This window comes from Eucyclogobius newberryi, unplaced genomic scaffold (assembly GCF_026437365.1).
Source record: "Eucyclogobius newberryi isolate DKJ021-1_F unplaced genomic scaffold, fEucNew1.0.hap1 SCAF_39, whole genome shotgun sequence".
NCBI lineage: Eukaryota > Metazoa > Chordata > Actinopteri > Gobiiformes > Gobiidae > Eucyclogobius > Eucyclogobius newberryi.
The window spans coordinates 365565-387009 of record NW_027316045.1 but is presented as its reverse complement, the minus strand read 5'-3'; the positions used below and the strand labels follow the sequence as shown (position 1 = coordinate 387009).

General features: G+C 45.7%; 2 protein-coding genes across 4 annotated transcripts in view; one reads left to right on the top strand and one right to left on the bottom strand.

The window, feature by feature from the left end:
- The window catches only part of afg3l2 (AFG3-like AAA ATPase 2), a 511786-nt gene that overhangs the window by 144103 nt on the left and 346238 nt on the right, over positions 1–21445 (top strand). The window lies entirely within an intron of this gene.
- Positions 19310–21445, bottom strand: part of amph (amphiphysin) — a 55485-nt gene continuing 53349 nt past the window's right edge. Inside the window, exon 23 of the mRNA XM_072462183.1 lies at positions 19310–19748. Within this exon, the coding sequence (XP_072318284.1) occupies positions 19644–19748 (105 nt within the window). The 3' untranslated portion in view covers positions 19310–19643. The remainder of the gene's footprint in view (positions 19749–21445) is intronic.

Genomic DNA, 21445 nt, shown 5'->3' with positions numbered 1-21445 from the left:
CAACACCCATGACATAATAGTTATGAAACAGTCTCAGTGAGAGTGTGTGTCTCCGCCCACCCCGCGACGTAGGCTCAGTGAGAGTGTGTGTCTCCGCCCACCCCGCGACGTAGGCTCAGTGAGAGCGTTGTCTCCGCCCACCCCGCGACGTAGGCTCAGTGAGAGCGTTGTCTCCGCCCACCCCGCGACGTAGGCTCAGTGAGAGCGTTGTCTCCGCCCACCCCGCGACGTAGGCTCAGTGAGAGCTGAGACTACGTCACCTGCTCATCCAAGGAAAAGGAGAGAGACTGTTCTCTCGCTAAAAACAGCAGGAATCAATGAAAAACACTCTGTGCTCATATGAGGCACCAACAGCTGTGAGAAGGTGAAACGACCTTTAAAGGGTTTTAAATGTGTCTCTGTCAGGAACATTTTTATCTGAACAGAGTTTCTGCAGAAAAGAGTTTGAGTTTTATTTTCATTGGCGAGTACAAAATGTCCTCCTGTTAAGACTCAAAACACATGTCAAAAGCTACAGATGCTACAGACGCTACAGACGCTACAGACGCTACAGACGCTACAGACGCTACAGACGCTGCAGAAGCTGCAGACGCTGCAGAAGCTGCAGACGCTGCAGACGCTGCAGACGCTGCAGACGCTGCAGATGCTAGAGACGCTACAGACGCTAGAGACGCTACAGACGCTACAGAAGCTACAGATGCGACAGACGCTAGAGACGCTACAGAAGCTACAGATGCTACAGATGCTACAGACGCTACAGAAGCTACAGATGCTACAGAAGCTACAGATGCTACAGACGCTACAGAAGCTACAGACGCTACAGAAGCTACAGATGCTACAGACGCTACAGAAGCTACAGATGCTACAGAAGCTACAGATGCTACAGATGCTACAGAAGCTACAGATGCTACAGATGCTACAGAAGCTACAGATGCTACAGACGCTACAGAAGCTACAGACGCTACAGAAGCTACAGATGCTACAGACGCTACAGAAGCTACAGACGCTACAGAAGCTACAGATGCTACAGACGCTACAGAAGCTACAGATGCTACAGACGCTACAGACGCTACAGACGCTACAGAAGCTACAGACGCTGCAGAAGCTGCAGACGCTGCAGACGCTGCAGACGCTGCAGATGCTAGAGACGCTACAGACGCTAGAGACGCTACAGACGCTACAGAAGCTACAGATGCGACAGACGCTAGAGACGCTACAGAAGCTACAGATGCTACAGATGCTACAGACGCTACAGAAGCTACAGATGCTACAGAAGCTACAGATGCTACAGACGCTACAGAAGCTACAGACGCTACAGAAGCTACAGATGCTACAGACGCTACAGAAGCTACAGATGCTACAGAAGCTACAGATGCTACAGATGCTACAGAAGCTACAGATGCTACAGATGCTACAGAAGCTACAGATGCTACAGACGCTACAGAAGCTACAGACGCTACAGAAGCTACAGATGCTACAGACGCTACAGAAGCTACAGATGCTACAGACGCTACAGAAGCTACAGACGCTACAGAAGCTACAGATGCTACAGACGCTACAGAAGCTACAGATGCTACAGAAGCTACAGATGCTACAGACGCTACAGAATCTATAGACACTACACACGCTACAGAATCTACAAATGCTACAGAATCTAGATGCTACAGACGCTACAGAAGCTACAGACGCTATAGAAGCTACAGACGCTAGAGAAGCTACAGAAGCTACAGATGCTACAGAAGCTACATATGCTAAAGATGCTTCAGACGCTACAGATGCTACAGATGCTACAGATGCTAAATAATCTAAAGACGCTACACACGCTACAGAATCTACAGATGCTACAGAAGCTACAGACGCTACAGAAGCTACAGACGCTACAGACGCTACAGACGCTACAGATGCTACAGAAGCTACAGACGCTACAGAATCTACAGATGCTACAGAATCTACAGATGCTACAGATGCTACAGACGCTACAGAATCTACAGACGCTACAGAATCTACAGACGCTACAGATGCTACAGACGCTACAGAATCTACAGACGCTACAGAATCTACAGACGCTACAGATGCTACAGACGCTACAGAATCTACAGACGCTACAGATGCTACAGAATCTACAGATGCAACAGATGCTACAGAATCTACAGATGCTACAGACGCTACAGAATCTACAGATGCTACAGACGCTACAGAATCTACAGACGCTACAGACGCTATAGTCTGATCACAAATAAAATTGTCTAAATATTGAGTTTGTGATAGGGCTGTGTTCAAAATATCGATAGGCGATATATCGTCACGGACTCGGTATCAATACACGTATCGATACTGTGTCACAGTATACATTTTTTTTCTTTTTATTATTAAATTATTGTTATACAGTATTATCAGTATTATTGTTACAGTATTAACAGTATTATTGTTATACAGTATTAACAGTATTATTGTTACAGTATTAACAGTATTATTGTTACAGTATTAACAGTATTATTGTTATACAGTATTAACAGTATTATTGTTACAGTATTAACAGTATTATTGTTACAGTATTAACAGTATTATTGTTATACAGTATTAACAGTATTATTGTTACAGTATTAACAGTATTATTGTTATACAGTATTAACAGTATTATTGTTACAGTATTAACAGTATTATTGTTATACAGTATTAACAGTATTATTGTTATACAGTATTAACAGTATTATTGTTACAGTATTAACAGTATTATTGTTATACAGTATTAACAGTATTATTGTTACAGTATTAACAGTATTATTGTTATACAGTATTAACAGTATTATTGTTACAGTATTAACAGTATTATTGTTATACAGTATTAACAGTATTATTGTTACAGTATTAACAGTATTATTGTTATACAGTATTAACAGTATTATTGTTATACAGTATTAACAGTATTATTGTTACAGTATTAACAGTATTATTGTTACAGTATTAACAGTATTATTGTTACAGTATTAACAGTATTATTGTTATACAGTATTAACAGTATTATTGTTACAGTATTAACAGTATTATTGTTATACAGTATTAACAGTATTATTGTTACAGTATTAACAGTATTATTGTTATACAGTATTAACAGTATTATTGTTATACAGTATTAACAGTATTATTGTTACAGTATTAACAGTATTATTGTTACAGTATTAACAGTATTATTGTTATACAGTATTAACAGTATTATTGTTACAGTATTAACAGTATTATTGTTATACAGTATTAACAGTATTATTGTTATACAGTATTAACAGTATTATTGTTACAGTATTAACAGTATTATTGTTACAGTATTAACAGTATTATTGTTATACAGTATTAACAGTATTATTGTTATACAGTATTAACAGTATTATTGTTACAGTATTAACAGTATTATTGTTATACAGTATTAACAGTATTATTGTTACAGTATTAACAGTATTATTGTTATACAGTATTAACAGTATTATTGTTACAGTATTAACAGTATTATTGTTATACAGTATTAACAGTATTATTGTTACAGTATTAACAGTATTATTGTTACAGTATTAACAGTATTATTGTTACAGTATTAACAGTATTATTGTTATACAGTATTAACAGTATTATTGTTACAGTATTAACAGTATTATTGTTATACAGTATTAACAGTATTATTGTTACAGTATTAACAGTATTATTGTTATACAGTATTAACAGTATTATTGTTACAGTATTAACAGTATTATTGTTACAGTATTAACAGTATTATTGTTACAGTATTAACAGTATTATTGTTATACAGTATTAACAGTATTATTGTTACAGTATTAACAGTATTATTGTTATACAGTATTAACAGTATTATTGTTACAGTATTAACAGTATTATTGTTATACAGTATTAACAGTATTATTGTTATACAGTATTAACAGTATTATTGTTACAGTATTAACAGTATTATTGTTACAGTATTAACAGTATTATTGTTATACAGTATTAACAGTATTATTGTTACAGTATTAACAGTATTATTGTTATACAGTATTAACAGTATTATTGTTATACAGTATTAACAGTATTATTGTTACAGTATTAACAGTATTATTGTTATACAGTATTAACAGTATTATTGTTACAGTATTAACAGTATTATTGTTATACAGTATTAACAGTATTATTGTTATACAGTATTAACAGTATTATTGTTATACAGTATTAACAGTATTATTGTTATACAGTATTAACAGTATTATTGTTATACAGTATTAACAGTATTATTGTTACAGTATTAACAGTATTATTGTTATACAGTATTAACAGTATTATTGTTACAGTATTAACAGTATTATTGTTACAGTATTAACAGTATTATTGTTACAGTATTAACAGTATTATTGTTATACAGTATTAACAGTATTATTGTTACAGTATTAACAGTATTATTGTTATACAGTATTAACAGTATTAACATTACAGTATTAACAGTATTATTGTTATACAGTATTAACAGTATTATTGTTACAGTATTAACAGTATTATTGTTACAGTATTAACAGTATTATTGTTATACAGTATTAACAGTATTAACATTACAGTATTAACAGTATTATTGTTATACAGTATTAACAGTATTATTGTTACAGTATTAACAGTATTATTGTTATACAGTATTAACAGTATTATTGTTACAGTATTAACAGTATTATTGTTATACAGTATTAACAGTATTATTGTTATACAGTATTAACAGTATTATTGTTACAGTATTAACAGTATTATTGTTACAGTATTAACAGTATTATTGTTATACAGTATTAACAGTATTATTGTTACAGTATTAACAGTATTATTGTTACAGTATTAACAGTATTATTGTTACAGTATTAACAGTATTATTGTTATACAGTATTAACAGTATTATTGTTACAGTATTAACAGTATTATTGTTATACAGTATTAACAGTATTATTGTTACAGTATTAACAGTATTATTGTTATACAGTATTAACAGTATTAACATTACAGTATTAACAGTATTATTGTTATACAGTATTAACAGTATTATTGTTATACAGTATTAACAGTATTATTGTTACAGTATTAACAGTATTATTGTTATACAGTATTAACAGTATTATTGTTATACAGTATTAACAGTATTATTGTTACAGTATTAACAGTATTATTGTTATACAGTATTAACAGTATTATTGTTACAGTATTAACAGTATTATTGTTACAGTATTAACAGTATTATTGTTATACAGTATTAACAGTATTATTGTTATACAGTATTAACAGTATTATTGTTACAGTATTAACAGTATTATTGTTATACAGTATTAACAGTATTATTGTTATACAGTATTAACAGTATTATTGTTACAGTATTAACAGTATTATTGTTATACAGTATTAACAGTATTATTGTTACAGTATTAACAGTATTATTGTTATACAGTATTAACAGTATTATTGTTATACAGTATTAACAGTATTATTGTTACAGTATTAACAGTATTATTGTTATACAGTATTAACAGTATTATTGTTACAGTATTAACAGTATTATTGTTATACAGTATTAACAGTATTATTGTTACAGTATTAACAGTATTATTGTTATACAGTATTAACAGTATTATTGTTATACAGTATTAACAGTATTATTGTTACAGTATTAACAGTATTATTGTTATACAGTATTAACAGTATTATTGTTACAGTATTAACAGTATTATTGTTATACAGTATTAACAGTATTATTGTTACAGTATTAACAGTATTATTGTTATACAGTATTAACAGTATTATTGTTATACAGTATTAACAGTATTATTGTTATACAGTATTAACAGTATTATTGTTACAGTATTAACAGTATTATTGTTATACAGTATTAACAGTATTATTGTTATACAGTATTAACAGTATTATTGTTACAGTATTAACAGTATTATTGTTATACAGTATTAACAGTATTATTGTTACAGTATTAACAGTATTATTGTTATACAGTATTAACAGTATTATTGTTATACAGTATTAACAGTATTAACATTACAGTATTAACAGTATTATTGTTATACAGTATTAACAGTATTATTGTTATACAGTATTAACAGTATTATTGTTATACAGTATTAACAGTATTATTGTTATACAGTATTAACAGTATTATTGTTATACAGTATTAACAGTATTATTGTTATACAGTATTAACAGTATTATTGTTATACAGTATTAACAGTATTATTGTTATACAGTATTAACAGTATTATTGTTATACAGTATTAACAGTATTATTGTTACAGTATTAACAGTATTATTGTTATACAATATTGTTTTATTGTTCAAATGTTCTTGTCATTGATAGAAATGTTCAGGCTCAACATTTGAAGGTAAATGTTCATCACATTCTAGAACTAACTTTATCTCATATCTCACCTCCTGGGGGCGGGGCTCCTGTGGGCAGGACTCCTGGGGGCGGGGCTCCTGGGGGCGGGGCTCCTGGGGCTCCTGGGGGCGGGGCACAATCCCAAGGTCCTGAGGTGAGCACTTTGGTCCGTTTCCTCTTTAAACAGAGAACAGTGCTCCTCAAACAGAGAAGACACCTGAAACACAAGAGACCAGAGTCACCGTCTGTCCCATGAGAACACTCACCTGAGGTATGACTCACCTGAGGTATGACTCACCTGCAGGTATGACTCACCTGCAGGTATGACTCACCTTCAGTATGACTCACCTGCAGTATGACTCACCTGCAGGTATGACTCACCTTCAGTATGACTCACCTGCAGTATGACTCACCTGCAGGTATGACTCACCTTCAGTATGACTCACCTGCAGTATGACTCACCTGCAGGTATGACTCACCTGCAGTATGACTCACCTGCAGGTATGACTCACCTGCAGTATGACTCACCTGCGGTATGACTCACCTGAGGTATGACTCACCTGCAGTATGACTCACCTGCAGGTATGACTCACCTGCAGTATGACTCACCTGAGGTATGACTCACCTGAGGTATGACTCACCTGAGGTATGACTCACCTGCAGGTATGACTCACCTGCAGTATGACTCACCTGCAGTATGATTCACCTGAGGTATGACTCACCTGCAGTATGACTCACCTGCAGGTATGACTCACCTGCAGTATGACTCACCTGAGGTATGACTCACCTGCAGTATGACTCACCTGCAGGTATGACTCACCTTCAGTATGACTCACCTGAGGTATGACTCACCTGCAGTATGACTCACCTGCAGTATGACTCACCTGAGGTATGACTCACCTGCAGTATGACTCACCTGCAGGTATGACTCACCTTCAGTATGACTCACCTGCAGTATGACTCACCTGAGGTATGACTCACCTGCAGTATGACTCACCTGCAGTATGACTCACCTGCAGTATGACTCACCTTCAGTATGACTCACCTGCAGGTATGACTCACCTTCAGTATGACTCACCTGCAGTATGACTCACCTTCAGTATGACTCACCTGCAGTATGACTCACCTGAGGTATGACTCACCTGCAGTATGACTCACCTGCAGTATGACTCACCTGCAGTATGACTCACCTGCAGTATGACTCACCTGCAGGTATGACTCACCTTCAGTATGACTCACCTGCAGTATGACTCACCTGAGGTATGACTCACCTGCAGTATGACTCACCTGCAGTATGACTCACCTGCAGTATGACTCACCTTCAGTATGACTCACCTGAGGTATGACTCACCTGCAGTATGACTCACCTGCAGTTATGACTCACCTGCAGGTATGACTCACCTGCAGTATGACTCACCTGCAGGTATGACTCACCTGCGGTATGACTCACCTGAGGTATGACTCACCTGCAGGTATGACTCACCTGCAGTATGACTCACCTGCAGTATGACTCACCTGAGGTATGACTCACCTGCAGTATGACTCACCTGCAGGTATGACTCACCTGCAGGTATGACTCACCTGCAGTATGACTCACCTGCAGGAATGACTCACCTGAGGTATGACTCACCTGCAGGTATGACTCACCTGCAGGTATGACTCACCTGCAGTATGACTCACCTGCAGTATGACTCACCTGAGGTATGACTCACCTGCAGGTATGACTCACCTGCAGTATGACTCACCTGCAGTATGACTCACCTGAGGTGTGACTCACCTGCAGGTATGACTCACCTGCAGTATGACTCACCTGCAGTATGACTCACCTGAGGTATGGCTCACCTGAGGTATGACTCACCTGAGGTATGACTCACCTGCAGGTATGACTCATCTGACGTATGACTCACCTGCAGTATGACTCACCTGAGGTATGACTCACCTGCAGGTATGACTCACCTGCAGGAATGACTCACCTGAGGTATGACTCACCTGCAGTATGACTCAACTGCAGGTATGACTCACCTGAGGTATGACTCACCTGCAGTATGACTCACCTGCAGGTATGACTCACCTGCAGGTATGACTCACCTGCAGTATGACTCACCTGCAGGTATGACTCACCTGCAGTATGACTCACCTGAGGTATGACTCACCTGCAGTATGACTCACCTGCAGGTATGACTCACCTTCAGTATGACTCACCTGCAGGTATGACTCACCTTCAGTATGACTCACCTGCAGTATGACTCACCTGAGGTATGACTCACCTGAGGTATGACTCACCTGCAGGTATGACTCACCTGAGGTATGACTCACCTGCAGGTATGACTCACCTGCAGTATGACTCACCTGCAGTATGACTCACCTGCAGGAATGACTCACCTGAGGTATGACTCACCTGCAGGTATGACTCACCTGCGGTATGACTCACCTGAGGTATGACTCACCTGCAGGTATGACTCACCTTCAGTATGACTCACCTGAGGTATGACTCACCTGCAGGTATGACTCACCTGCAGTATGACTCACCTGCAGTATGACTCACCTGAGGTATGACTCACCTGCAGGTATGACTCACCTGAGGTATGACTCACCTAGAGGTATGACTCACCTGCAGTATGACTCACCTGCAGTATGACTCACCTGCAGGAATGACTCACCTGAGGTATGACTCACCTGCAGGTATGACTCACCTGCGGTATGACTCACCTGAGGTATGACTCACCTGCAGGTATGACTCACCTGCAGTATGACTCACCTGCAGTATGACTCACCTGAGGTATGACTCACCTGCAGTATGACTCACCTGCAGGTATGACTCACCTGCAGGTATGACTCACCTGCAGGTATGACTCACCTGCAGTATGACTCACCTGCAGTATGACTCACCTGCAGGAATGACTCACCTGAGGTATGACTTACCTGCAGGTATGACTCACCTGCAGGTATGACTCACCTGCAGTATGACTCACCTGCAGTATGACTCACCTGAGGTATGACTCACCTGCAGGTATGACTCACCTGCAGTATGACTCACCTGCAGTATGACTCACCTGAGGTGTGACTCACCTGCAGGTATGACTCACCTGCAGTATGACTCACCTGCAGTATGACTCACCTGAGGTATGGCTCACCTGAGGTATGACTCACCTGAGGTATGACTCACCTGCAGGTATGACTCATCTGACGTATGACTCACCTGCAGTATGACTCACCTGAGGTATGACTCACCTGCAGGTATGACTCACCTGCAGGAATGACTCACCTGAGGTATGACTCACCTGCAGTATGACTCAACTGCAGGTATGACTCACCTGAGGTATGACTCACCTGCAGTATGACTCACCTGCAGTATGACTCACCTGCAGGTATGACTCACCTGCAGTATGACTCACCTGCAGGTATGACTCACCTGCAGTATGACTCACCTGAGGTATGACTCACCTGCAGTATGACTCACCTGCAGGTATGACTCACCTTCAGTATGACTCACCTGCAGTATGACTCACCTGCAGGTATGACTCACCTGCAGTATGACTCACCTGCAGTATGACTCACCTGAGGTATGACTCACCTGCAGGTATGACTCACCTGAGGTATGACTCACCTGCAGGTATGACTCACCTGCAGTATGACTCACCTGCAGTATGACTCACCTGCAGTATGACTCACCTGAGGTATGACTCACCTGCAGGTATGACTCACCTGCAGTATGACTCACCTGCAGTATGACTCACCTGAGGTATGACTCACCTGCAGGTATGACTCACCTGCAGTATGACTCACCTGCAGTATGACTCACCTGAGGTATGACTCACCTTCAGGTATGACTCACCTGCAGTATGACTCACCTGCAGTATGACTCGCCTGAGGTATGACTCACCTGCAGGTATGACTCACCTGCAGTATGACTCACCTGCAGGTATGACTCACCTGCAGTATGACTCACCTGCAGTATGACTCACCTGCAGTATGACTCACCTGAGGTATGACTCACCTGAGGTATGACTCAGCTGAGGTATGACTCACCTGCAGTATGACTCACCTGGCAGGTATGACTCACCTGAGGTATGACTCACCTGCAGGTATGACTCACCTGCAGTATGACTCACCTGCAGTATGACTCACCTGCGGTATGACTCACCTGAGGTATGACTCACCTGCAGGTATGACTCACCTGCAGTATGACTCACCTGCAGTATGACTCACCTGCAGTATGACTCACCTGAGGTATGACTCACCTGCAGGTATGACTCACCTGCAGTATGACTCACCTGAGGTATGACTCACCTGCAGGTATGACTCACCTGCAGTATGACTCACCTGCAGTATGACTCACCTGCAGTATGACTCACCTGAGGTATGACTCACCTTCAGGTATGACTCACCTGAGGTATGACTCACCTGCAGTATGACTCACCTGCAGTATGACTCACCTGCAGTATGACTCACCTGCAGTATGACTCACCTGAGGTATGACTCACCTGCAGGTATGACTCACCTGCAGTATGACTCACCTGCAGTATGACTCACCTGAGGTATGACTCACCTTCAGGTATGACTCACCTGCAGGTATGACTCACCTGCAGTATGACTCACCTGAGGTATGACTCACCTTCAGGTATGACTCACCTGAGGTATGACTCACCTGCAGTATGACTCACCTGAGGTATGACTCACCTGCAGGTATGACTCACCTGCAGTATGACTCACCTGCAGGTATGACTCACCTGCAGTATGACTCACCTGAGGTATGACTCACCTGAGGTATGACTCACCTGAGGTATGACTCACCTGAGGTATGACTCACCTGCAGTATGACTCACCTGGCAGGTATGACTCACCTGAGGTATGACTCACCTGCAGGTATGACTCACCTGCAGTATGACTCACCTGCAGTATGACTCACCTGCAGTATGACTCACCTGCAGGTATGACTCACCTGAGGTATGACTCACCTGCAGTATGACTCACCTGCAGTATGACTCACCTGCAGTATGACTCACCTGAGGTATGACTCACCTGCAGGTATGACTCACCTGCAGTATGACTCACCTGCAGTATGACTCACCTGAGGTATGACTCACCTGCAGGTATGACTCACCTGCAGTATGACTCACCTGCAGTATGACTCACCTGAGGTATGACTCACCTGCAGTATGACTCACCTGCAGTATGACTCACCTGAGGTATGACTCACCTGCAGGTATGACTCACCTGCAGTATGACTCACCTTCAGGTATGACTCACCTGAGGTATGACTCACCTGCAGTATGACTCACCTGAGGTATGACTCACCTGCAGGTATGACTCACCTGCAGTATGACTCACCTGCAGTATGAGTCACCTGCAGTATGACTCACCTGAGGTATGACTCACCTTCAGGTATGACTCACCTGAGGTATGACTCACCTGCAGTATGACTCACCTGAGGTATGACTCACCTGCAGTATGACTCACCTGAGGTATGACTCACCTGCAGGTATGACTCACCTGCAGGTATGACTCACCTGCAGTATGACTCACCTGCAGTATGACTCACCTTCAGGTATGACTCACCTGCAGTATGACTCACCTGAGGTATGACTCACCTGCAGGTATGACTCACCTGCAGTATGACTCACCTGCAGTATGACTCACCTTCAGGTATGACTCACCTGCAGGTATGACTCACCTGCAGTATGACTCACCTGAGGTATGACTCACCTGCAGGTATGACTCACCTGCAGGTATGACTCACCTGCAGTATGACTCACCTGCAGTATGACTCACCTTCAGGTATGACTCACCTGCAGTATGACTCACCTTCAGGTATGACTCACCTGGCAGGTATGAGTCTCCTGAAGCTCCGCCCCCTGAGCACCGATGTCGAACATGTCGTAAAGAAACAAGTCATCGTCTTTGTCTGGAACAGAAGAACCAGGTGTGATGCAGGACTCTTCCACCACCACTCCAAGTACAGTACCTGTCTGCAGGAACTCCTGTGAGGCGCTCATCATGTGGGCGGGGCTGAGGTGGGCGGGGCTACGGTGTGAGCGTAGGTGTGAGGTCATGTGACTTCTCTCTGCACAGGTGAACATACAGCGAGTGCAGCGGTGAAGCAGAAGCACAAAACTCTCCACAGCTCCAGGATCGAAACCTTCAGTGTCACAGATAAGACCCGCCCTCAACGAGACCCCGCCCACCTGCAGAGTCACCACAGCAACAGGGCGGAGACCAGGAAGAGACGCCATCTGAGGGAGGAGCCTGTGGAGAGTGTCAGTGTGTTTAGTACACGCCAGAAGACTAATGTTCAGAAGAGTTCATAGTTAACTCTCTAGTCCTAACGCTATATATCATATATATTGTATATTATTATTATATATTATATATACATTATATATTATTATATATTGTATATTATATATATATATTATAATACATTATATATATATTATATATTACATATATATATTGTATATTATATATATATATTATATATGTGTATATATACTATACATAAAATATATGTATGATGTATTCTATATATATATATTTATATATATATAGAATACATCATACATATTATATGGTTATAAGATAAGTCGGTGTAATCCCTCATTGGTCCAGGCGTGTTCCATAGTAGAAAAAGCTTCAGTTGTTTCATCTGGACTCAGTTTGAAAAAATAGACGTTTCGACTTCATCCAAGAGTCATTGTCAATAACAGAATTTAGGTCGAGAACTCCGTTATAAGATAAGCCTTTATTTGTCCCACAATGGGGAAATTAGTAGGTACAGAAGTAAATAATAAAGAACAGACAACTTTAAATTATTTCTTAATATATATATATATACATATTATGTTATATATACCGGTATATTAATATATTATATTTGACTAAACCAGGACTAAACCAGGTCTAAACCAGGTCTAAACCAGGACTAAACCAGGTCTAAAACAGGTCTAAAACAGGACTAAACCAGGACTAAACCAGGACTAAACCAGGTCTAAAACAGGTCTAAAACAGGACTAAACCAGGACTAAACCAGGACTAAACATGGCTTTTGTTCCAAAAGCAGAACAAGACGTATTGACGTCACTAAAGAAACACCTTCGAAGAATATAACATTTAATGGGTGACTTTTAATACAAATCATGTGGTTTTCATGATGCTAACGTTGCTAACGATGCTAACTGCTACACGTTGCTAAGTTTAAAAACACAAACAGGCCCGAGTGAAACCGGAGTTCAGTTAGGTTCACTTTAGACCTCTGGATGGAGTTCAAATGCTTTAAAGTTGAGTTTATATTTAGCCTGAACTCACCCGTTTGTTTACTTCCGGCCTGCTCTTCTTCTGCATTGGAGGAGGTCGAGGCACGGTCCACAGCGCCCCCTGCAGGCTCCTCCCTCCCGCGCCCCCTGCAGGCTCCTCCCTCCCGCGCCCCCTGCAGGCTCCTCCCCCGCGCCCCCTGCAGGCTCCTCCCTCCCGCGCACCCTGCAGACTCCTCCCCCGCGCCCCCTGCAGGCTCCTCCCTCCCGCGCACCCTGCAGACTCCTCCCCCGCGCCCCCTGCAGGCTCCTCCCTCCCGCGCACCCTGCAGACTCCTCCCCCGCGCCCCCTGCAGGCTCCTCCCTCCCGCGCACCCTGCAGACTCCTCCCCCGCGCCCCCTGCAGGCTCCTCCCGCAGCTGCTGTCCGTTAGCCTTTGGTCAGCACTGGATCATAAGCTCAGAACTCACGGAAGTGATGAATTTGGTCCCTATGAGCCCCTGTAATGGGCTTTGGGGGTGCCCCATGTTCATATATATAATAAATAAACTATTCCTCCTCTTCAAGCTGGGCTCCTCCTCCAGAGGCCCCTGGGAGCTCGAGGGTTCTTCAGGATCTTTGCTGTTCCTGCACTTTTCTGGACCGAGATGTCTGATGTTTTTCCTGTATCTGCTCAAGTCATTCCTCCAGTTTGGGGGTCACTCCTCCAGTTTGGGGGTCACTCCTCCAGTTTGGGGGTCATTCCTCCAGTTTGGGGGTCACTCCTCCAGTTTGGTGGTCACTGCCCAAGTGCTCCGGTCACTACAGCACCACTGATACCTTCAGGCTCCAGACCTTCTCCAGCTCCTCGCTGAGGCCTTGGGATTTCTCTAGTTTCTCATGTTCCTTTTTCTGGATGTTTCCATCTCATGAACTGCAATGTCCACCACCAGGGCTTTCCTCTGACCCCTGAGACCACCAGGGCTTTCCTCTGACCCCTGAGACCACCAGGGCTTTCCTCTGACCCCTGAGACCACCAGGGCTTTCCTCTGACCCCTGAGACCACCAGGGCTTTCCTCTGACCCCTGAGACCACCAGGGCTTTCCTCTGACCCCTGAGACCACCACTATGTCCGGCCAGGTTGTAGCATCAGGTGTGTCAGACGCGTTACAGGGCGCAGCGTTAGCATTAGCAGCGTTAGCATTAGCAGCGTTAGTATTAGCAGCGTTAGCATTAGCAATGCTAGCGAGGCTAAGACTTGACCCTCAGTGTCTCCTGTGCAGCCGGGACTAGACCAGGAACAGAAGAGGGACCAATTTGTGACAGTTCAGAGGGAACGAGGCCCTAAACGCTGAACCTTAGAGCACCGCGAGCTTCTGTCTCGAACCTTAGAGCACCGTGAGCTTCTGTCTCGAACCTTAGAGCACCGCGAGCTTCTGTCTCGAACCTTAGAGCACCGCGAGCTTCTGTCTCGAACCTTAGAGCACCGTGAGCTTCTGTCTCGAACCTTAGAGCACCGTGAGCTTCTGTCTCGAACCTTAGAGCACCGTGAGCTTCTGTCTCGAACCTTAGAGCACCGCGAGCTTCTGTCTCGAACCTTAGAGCACCGCGAGCTTCTGTCTCGAACCTTAGAGCACCGTGAGCTTCTGTCTTGAACCTTAGAGCACCGCGAGCTTCTGTCTCGAACCTTAGAGCACCGTGAGCCTCTGTCTCGAACCTTAGAGCACCGTGAGCCTCCCGTGTCCTCTCAGCAATCACTCGCCCGCTGAACGGACTTATGACACTCTAGTAATTGGAAGTTCTATAGTTAGAGACTTGAAGCTGCTGCTAGTGTCAGGTGCTACGTCAGGTGCTACGTCAGGTGCTACGTCAGGGTGTGGTGTGTGAATTGATGTCAGAGAACGTAATCATCCAGAACCAGAAGAACTTTATTTGTCTCTACAGCAAAATATCGAGCTCCGTTTATCTGCAGCAAGGAGACGAAGAGAGGAGATAAGGAGATAAGGAGAGGAGATAAGGAGAGGAGACGGAGATAAGGAGATAAGGAGAGGAGATAAGGAGAGGAGACGGAGATAAGGAGATAAGGAGAGGAGATAAGGAGAGGAGATAAGGAGAGGAGATGAGGAGAGGAGACAGAGGTAAGAGGTCGGAGGTCAGAGGACACTGAGCTGTGGCAGATTCAGCTGAGATAATCTTTTGTTAGAAATTTTAAATGAAATAACAACCACACAACACATCAGAGGAGGGGCAGAGGAGGAGGAGCAGAGGAGGAGTAGAGAAGGAGGAGAGGAGGAGTGGAGGAGGAGAGGAGGAGGAGAGGAGGAGGAGCAGAGGAGGAGTAGAGAAGGAGTAGAGGAGGAGTGGAGGAGGAGGAGAGGAGGAGGAGCAGAGGAGGAGTAGAGAAGGAGGAGAGGAGGAGTGGAGGAGTAGAGGAGGAGGAGAGGAGGAGGAGCAGAGGAGGAGTAGAGAAGGAGGAGAGGAGGAGTGGAGGAGGAGGAGAGGAGGAGCAGAGGAGGAGTAGAGAAGGAGGAGAGGAGGAGTGGAGGAGGAGGAGGAGCAGAGGAGGAGGAGCAGAGGAGGAGTAGAGAAGGAGGAGAGGAGGAGTGGAGGAGGAGGAGAGGAGGAGGAGCAGAGGAGGAGTAGAGAAGGAGGAGAGGAGGAGTGGAGGAGTAGAGGAGGAGGAGAGGAGGAGGAGCAGAGGAGGAGTAGAGAAGGAGGAGAGGAGGAGTGGAGGAGGAGGAGAGGAGGAGGAGCAGAGGAGGAGGAGCAGAGGAGGAGTAGAGAAGGAGGAGAGGAGGAGTGGTAGGAGGAGTAGAGGAGGAGGAGCAGAGGAGGAGGAGGAGAGGAGGAGGAGCAGAGGAGGAGGAGCAGAGGAGGAGTGAGAGAAGGAGGAGAGGAGGAGTGGAGGAGGAGGAGAGGAGGAGGAGCAGAGGAGGAGAGGGAGGAGTGAGGAGGAGCAGAGGAAGAGGAGAGGAGGAGTGGAGGAGGAGTAGAGGAGGAGGAGCAGAGGAGGAGGAGGAGAGGAGGAGTGAGGAGGAGGAGCAGAGGAGGAGGAGAGGAGGAGTTAGGAGGAGCAGAGGAGGAGGAGCAGAGGAGGAGGAGCAGAGGAGGAGTAGAGAAGGAGGAGGAGGAGTGGAGGAGGAGAGGAGGAGGAGAGGGAGGAGGAGCAGAGAGGAGTAGAGAAGGAGTAGAGGAGGAGTGGAGGAGGAGGAGAGGAGGAGGAGCAGAGGAGGAGTAGAGAAGGAGGAGAGGAGGAGTGGAGGAGTAGAGGAGGAGGAGAGGAGGAGGAGCAGAGGAGGAGTAGAGAAGGAGGAGAGGAGGAGTGGAGGAGGAGGAGAGGAGGAGCAGAGGAGGAGTAGAGAAGGAGGAGAGGAGGAGTGGAGGAGGGAGGAGGAGCAGAGGAGGAGGAGCAGAGGAGGAGTAGAGAAGGAGGAGAGGAGGAGTGGAGGAGGAGGAGAGGAGGAGGAGCAGAGGAGGAGTAGAGAAGGAGGAAGAGGAGGAGTGGAGGAGTAGAGGAGGAGGAGAGGAGGAGGAGCAGAGGAGGAGTAGAGAAGGAGGAGAGGAGGAGTGGAGGAGGAGGAGAGGAGGGAGCAGAGGAGGAGGAGCAGAGGAGGAGTAGAGAAGGAGGAGAGGAGGAGTGGAGGAGGAGTAGAGGAGGAGGAGCAGAGGAGGAGGAGGAGAGGAGGAGGAGCAGAGGAGGAGGAGCAGAGGAGGAGTAGAGAAGGAGGAGAGGAGGAGTGGAGGAGGAGGAGAGGAGGAGGAGCAGAGGAGGAGAGGAGGAGTGAGGAGGAGCAGAGGAAGAGGAGAGGAGGAGTGGAGGAGGAGTAGAGGAGGAGGAGCAGAGGAGGAGGAGGAGAGGAGGAGGTGAGGAGGAGCAGAGGAGGAGGAGAGGAGGAGTTAGGAGGAGCAGAGGAGGAGGAGCAGAGGAGGAGGAGCAGAGGAGGAGTAGAGAAGGAGGAGAGGAGGAGTGGAGGAGGAGTAGAGGAGGAGGAGCAGAGGAGGAGAGGAGGAGTGAGGAGGAGCAGAGGAAGAGGAGAGGAGGAGTGGAGGAGGAGTAGAGGAGGAGGAGCAGAGGAGGAGGAGGAGAGGAGGAGTGAGGAGGAGCAGAGGAGGAGAGGAGGAGTTAGGAGGAGCAGAGGAGGAGTGAGGAGGCGCAGAGGAGGAGGAGAGGAGGAGGAGTAGAGGAGGAGGAGTGAGGAGGAGCAGAGGAGGAGGAGAGGAGGAGGAGTAGAGGAGGAGGAGTAGAGGAGGGAGACGAGGAGTGAGGAGGAGCAGAGGAGGAGGAGAGGAGAGGAGCAGAGGAGGAGGAGCAGAGGAGGAGTAGAGGAGGAGGAGTAGAGGAGGAGACGAGGAGTGAGGAGGAGCAGAGGAGGAGGAGAGGAGGAGGAGCAGAGGAGGAGGAGGAGAGGAGGAGGAGCAGAGGAGGAGTAGAGAAGGAGGAGAGGAGGAGTGGAGGAGGAGAGGAGGAGGAGAGGAGGAGGAGCAGAGGAGGAGTAGAGAAGGAGTAGAGGAGGAGTGGAGGAGGAGGAGAGGAGGAGGAGCAGAGGAGGAGTAGAGAAGGAGGAGAGGAGGAGTGGAGGAGTAGAGGAGGAGGAGAGGAGGAGGAGCAGAGGAGGAGTAGAGAAGGAGGAGATGAGGAGTGGAGAGGAGGAGGAGAGGAGGAGCAGAGGAGGAGTAGAGAAGGAGGAGAGGAGGAGTGGAGGAGGAGGGAGGAGCAGAGGAGGAGGGAGCAGAGGAGGAGGAGAGAAGGAGGAGAGGAGGAGTGGGAGGAGGAGGAGAGGAGGAGGAGCAGAGGAGGAGTAGAGAAGGAGGAGAGGAGGAGTGGAGGAGTAGAGGAGGAGGAGAGGAGGAGGGAGCAGAGAGGAGTAGAGAAGGAGGAGAGGAGGAGTGGAGGAGGAGGAGAGGAGGAGGAGCAGAGGAGGAGGAGCAGAGGAGGAGTAGAGAAGGAGGAGAGGAGAGTGGAGGAGGAGTAGAGGAGGAGGAGCAGAGGAGAGGAGGAGAGGAGGAGGAGCAGAGGAGGAGGAGCAGAGGAGGAGTAGAGAAGGAGGAGAGGAGGAGTGGAGGAGGAGTAGAGGAGGAGGAGCAGAGGAGGAGAGGAGGAGTGAGGAGGAGCAGAGGAAGAGGAGAGGAGGAGTGGAGGAGGAGTAGAGGAGGAGGAGCAGAGGAGGAGGAGGAGAGGAGGAGTGAGGAGGAGCAGAGGAGGAGGAGAGGAGGAGTTAGGAGGAGCAGAGGAGGAGGAGCAGAGGAGGAGGAGCAGAGGAGGAGTAGAGAAGAGGAGAGGAGGAGTGGAGGAGGAGTAGAGGAGGAGGAGCAGAGGAGGAGAGGAGGAGTGAGGAGGAGCAGAGAAGAGGAGAGAGGAGGAGTGGAGGAGGAGTAGGAGGAGGAGCAGAGGAGGAGGAGGAGAGGAGGAGTGAGGAGGAGCAGAGGAGGAGAGGAGGAGTTAGGAGGAGCAGAGGAGGAGTGAGGAGGCGCAGAGGAGGGGAGGAGAGGAGGAGGAGTAGAGGAGGAGGAGTGAGGAGGAGCAGAGGAGGAGGAGAGGAGGAGGAGTAGAGGAGGAGGAGTAGAGGAGGAGACGAGGAGTGAGGAGGAGCAGAGGAGGAGGAGAGGAGGAGGAGCAGAGGAGGAGGAGCAGAGGAGGAGTAGAGGAGGAGGAGTAGAGGAGGAGACGAGGAGTGAGGAGGAGCAGAGGAGGAGGAGAGGAGGAGGAGCAGAGGAGGAGGAGGAGAGGAGGAGGAGCAGAGGAGGAGGAGGAGAGGAGGAGTAGAAAATCATTTAAAACATACACAGGGTCATGTGACCTGCTCAGGCACCTCATTGTGGCTTCTGATTGGTCCATGTTTGAGTGACAGGTCAGGGGCTGCATGCTGATTGGACGAGCACTACACGCTACACTCGCACAGGAAGAAAACTGCACGTTTCAGTGCAGACACAATATCTGTGACGTTAGACTGAGGGCAGGGTCATGGGGTCATGGGGTCACAAGGTCATCAGATCACAAGGTCACAGGGTCATCCAGGGTGTCATTCGACGCGCTGGACGAAGTTCTCAGGAAACAATCCTCTCTGAGCGCTCACTCCAAGCGATGACCAATCACTGAGCCTTATCCCCGTCAGCCAACCAGCTTCCTGCAACACACAAACAGGAAGTGATGTCACAAACTCCAACCTCTGACTTGGAAAAACAAGTTTGAACACATCCTCAGGTTTCAACCATGGATGTATTATAATGTCTGGAGAAGGCGTGGCTCGCCGCAGCATGTCGCCCCCAGGGGCCTCCAGTGGCATCCAGGGGCCTCCAGGGGCCTCCAGGGGCCTCCAGGGGCATCCAGGGGCCTCCAGGGGCACTGCAGCCAAAGAAATCCTGCGTCCAGAAAGCTTTTTTTCCCTAGAGCGCAATGTAACGAAGAACTGCTCGTGTTCGGCTGAAAGAGCACCTAGAGCACCTAGAGCACCTAGAGCTCCTAGAGCTCCTAGAGCTCCTAGAGCACCTAGAGCTCCTAGAGCTCCTAGAGCACCTAGAGCTCCAAGAGCACCTAGAGCACCTAGAGCACCTAGAGCTCCTAGAGCTCCTAGAGCACCTAGAGCTCCAAGAGCACCTAGAGCACCTAGAGCACCTAGAGCACCTAGAGCACCTAGAGCTCCTAGAGCTCCTAGAGCACCTAGAGCACCTAGAGCTCCAAGAGCACCTAGAGCACCTAGAGCTCCTAGAGCTCCTAGAGCTCCAAGAGCACCTAGAGCTCCTAGAGCTCTTCTTACTTATTTTTGGGTCATTGACTTTTTGAAGTTCAGATTCGTCGTCTTTAAAACACATTTTGAGCTTCAGGAGCGTCTGGACCAATCAGAGCCGAGGACGACGTGAAGGAGCCGAGATGCAGCCAATGAGCTGCAGGCGTCAAACTGTGACCCATGAGTTTAAGAACTGAACAAATCATGGAACTAATGACCACCGGGGGTCTGAGGGCCCCGGGTCTGAGGGCCCCGGGTCTGAGGGCCCCGGGTCTGAGGGCCCCGGGTCTGAAGTGATGTCTTGAAATGTGTCTGCCTGAAAAACTAAAGAACGTCATAAACGTTTTCCAGGTTTAAAATAATCAATGTCACGCTTCATGTTTTATCTGTATGACACCAGCAGCATGAGCACGGACTCAATCATGACTTTAGCATAAACACTGACTCAATCATGACTTTAGCATAAACACTGACTTCATCATGACTTTAGCATAAACACTGACTCAATCATGACTTTAGCATAAACACTGACTTCATCATGACTTTAGCATAAACACTGACTTCATCATGACTTTAGCATAAACACTGACTCAATCATGACTTTAGCATAAACACTGACTTCATCATGACTTTAGCATGAACACTGACTTCATCATGACTTTAGCATAAATACTGACTTCATCATGACTTTAGCATAAACGCTGACTTCATCATGACTTTGGCATAAACACTGACTCAATCATGACTTTAGCATAAACACTGACTTCATCATGACTTTAGCATAAACACTGACTCAATCATGACTTTAGCATAAACACTGACTTCATCATGACTTTAGCATAAACACTGACTTCATCATGACTTTAGCATAAACACTGACTCAATCATGACTTTAGCATAAACACTGACTTCATCATGACTTTAGCATGAACACTGACTTCATCATGACTTTAGCATAAATACTGACTTCATCATGACTTTAGCATAAACGCTGACTTCATCATGACTTTGGCATAAACACTGACTCAATCATGACTTTAGCATAAACACTGACTTCATCATGACTTTAGCATGTTTTGTGATGGGTTAGGGTCACT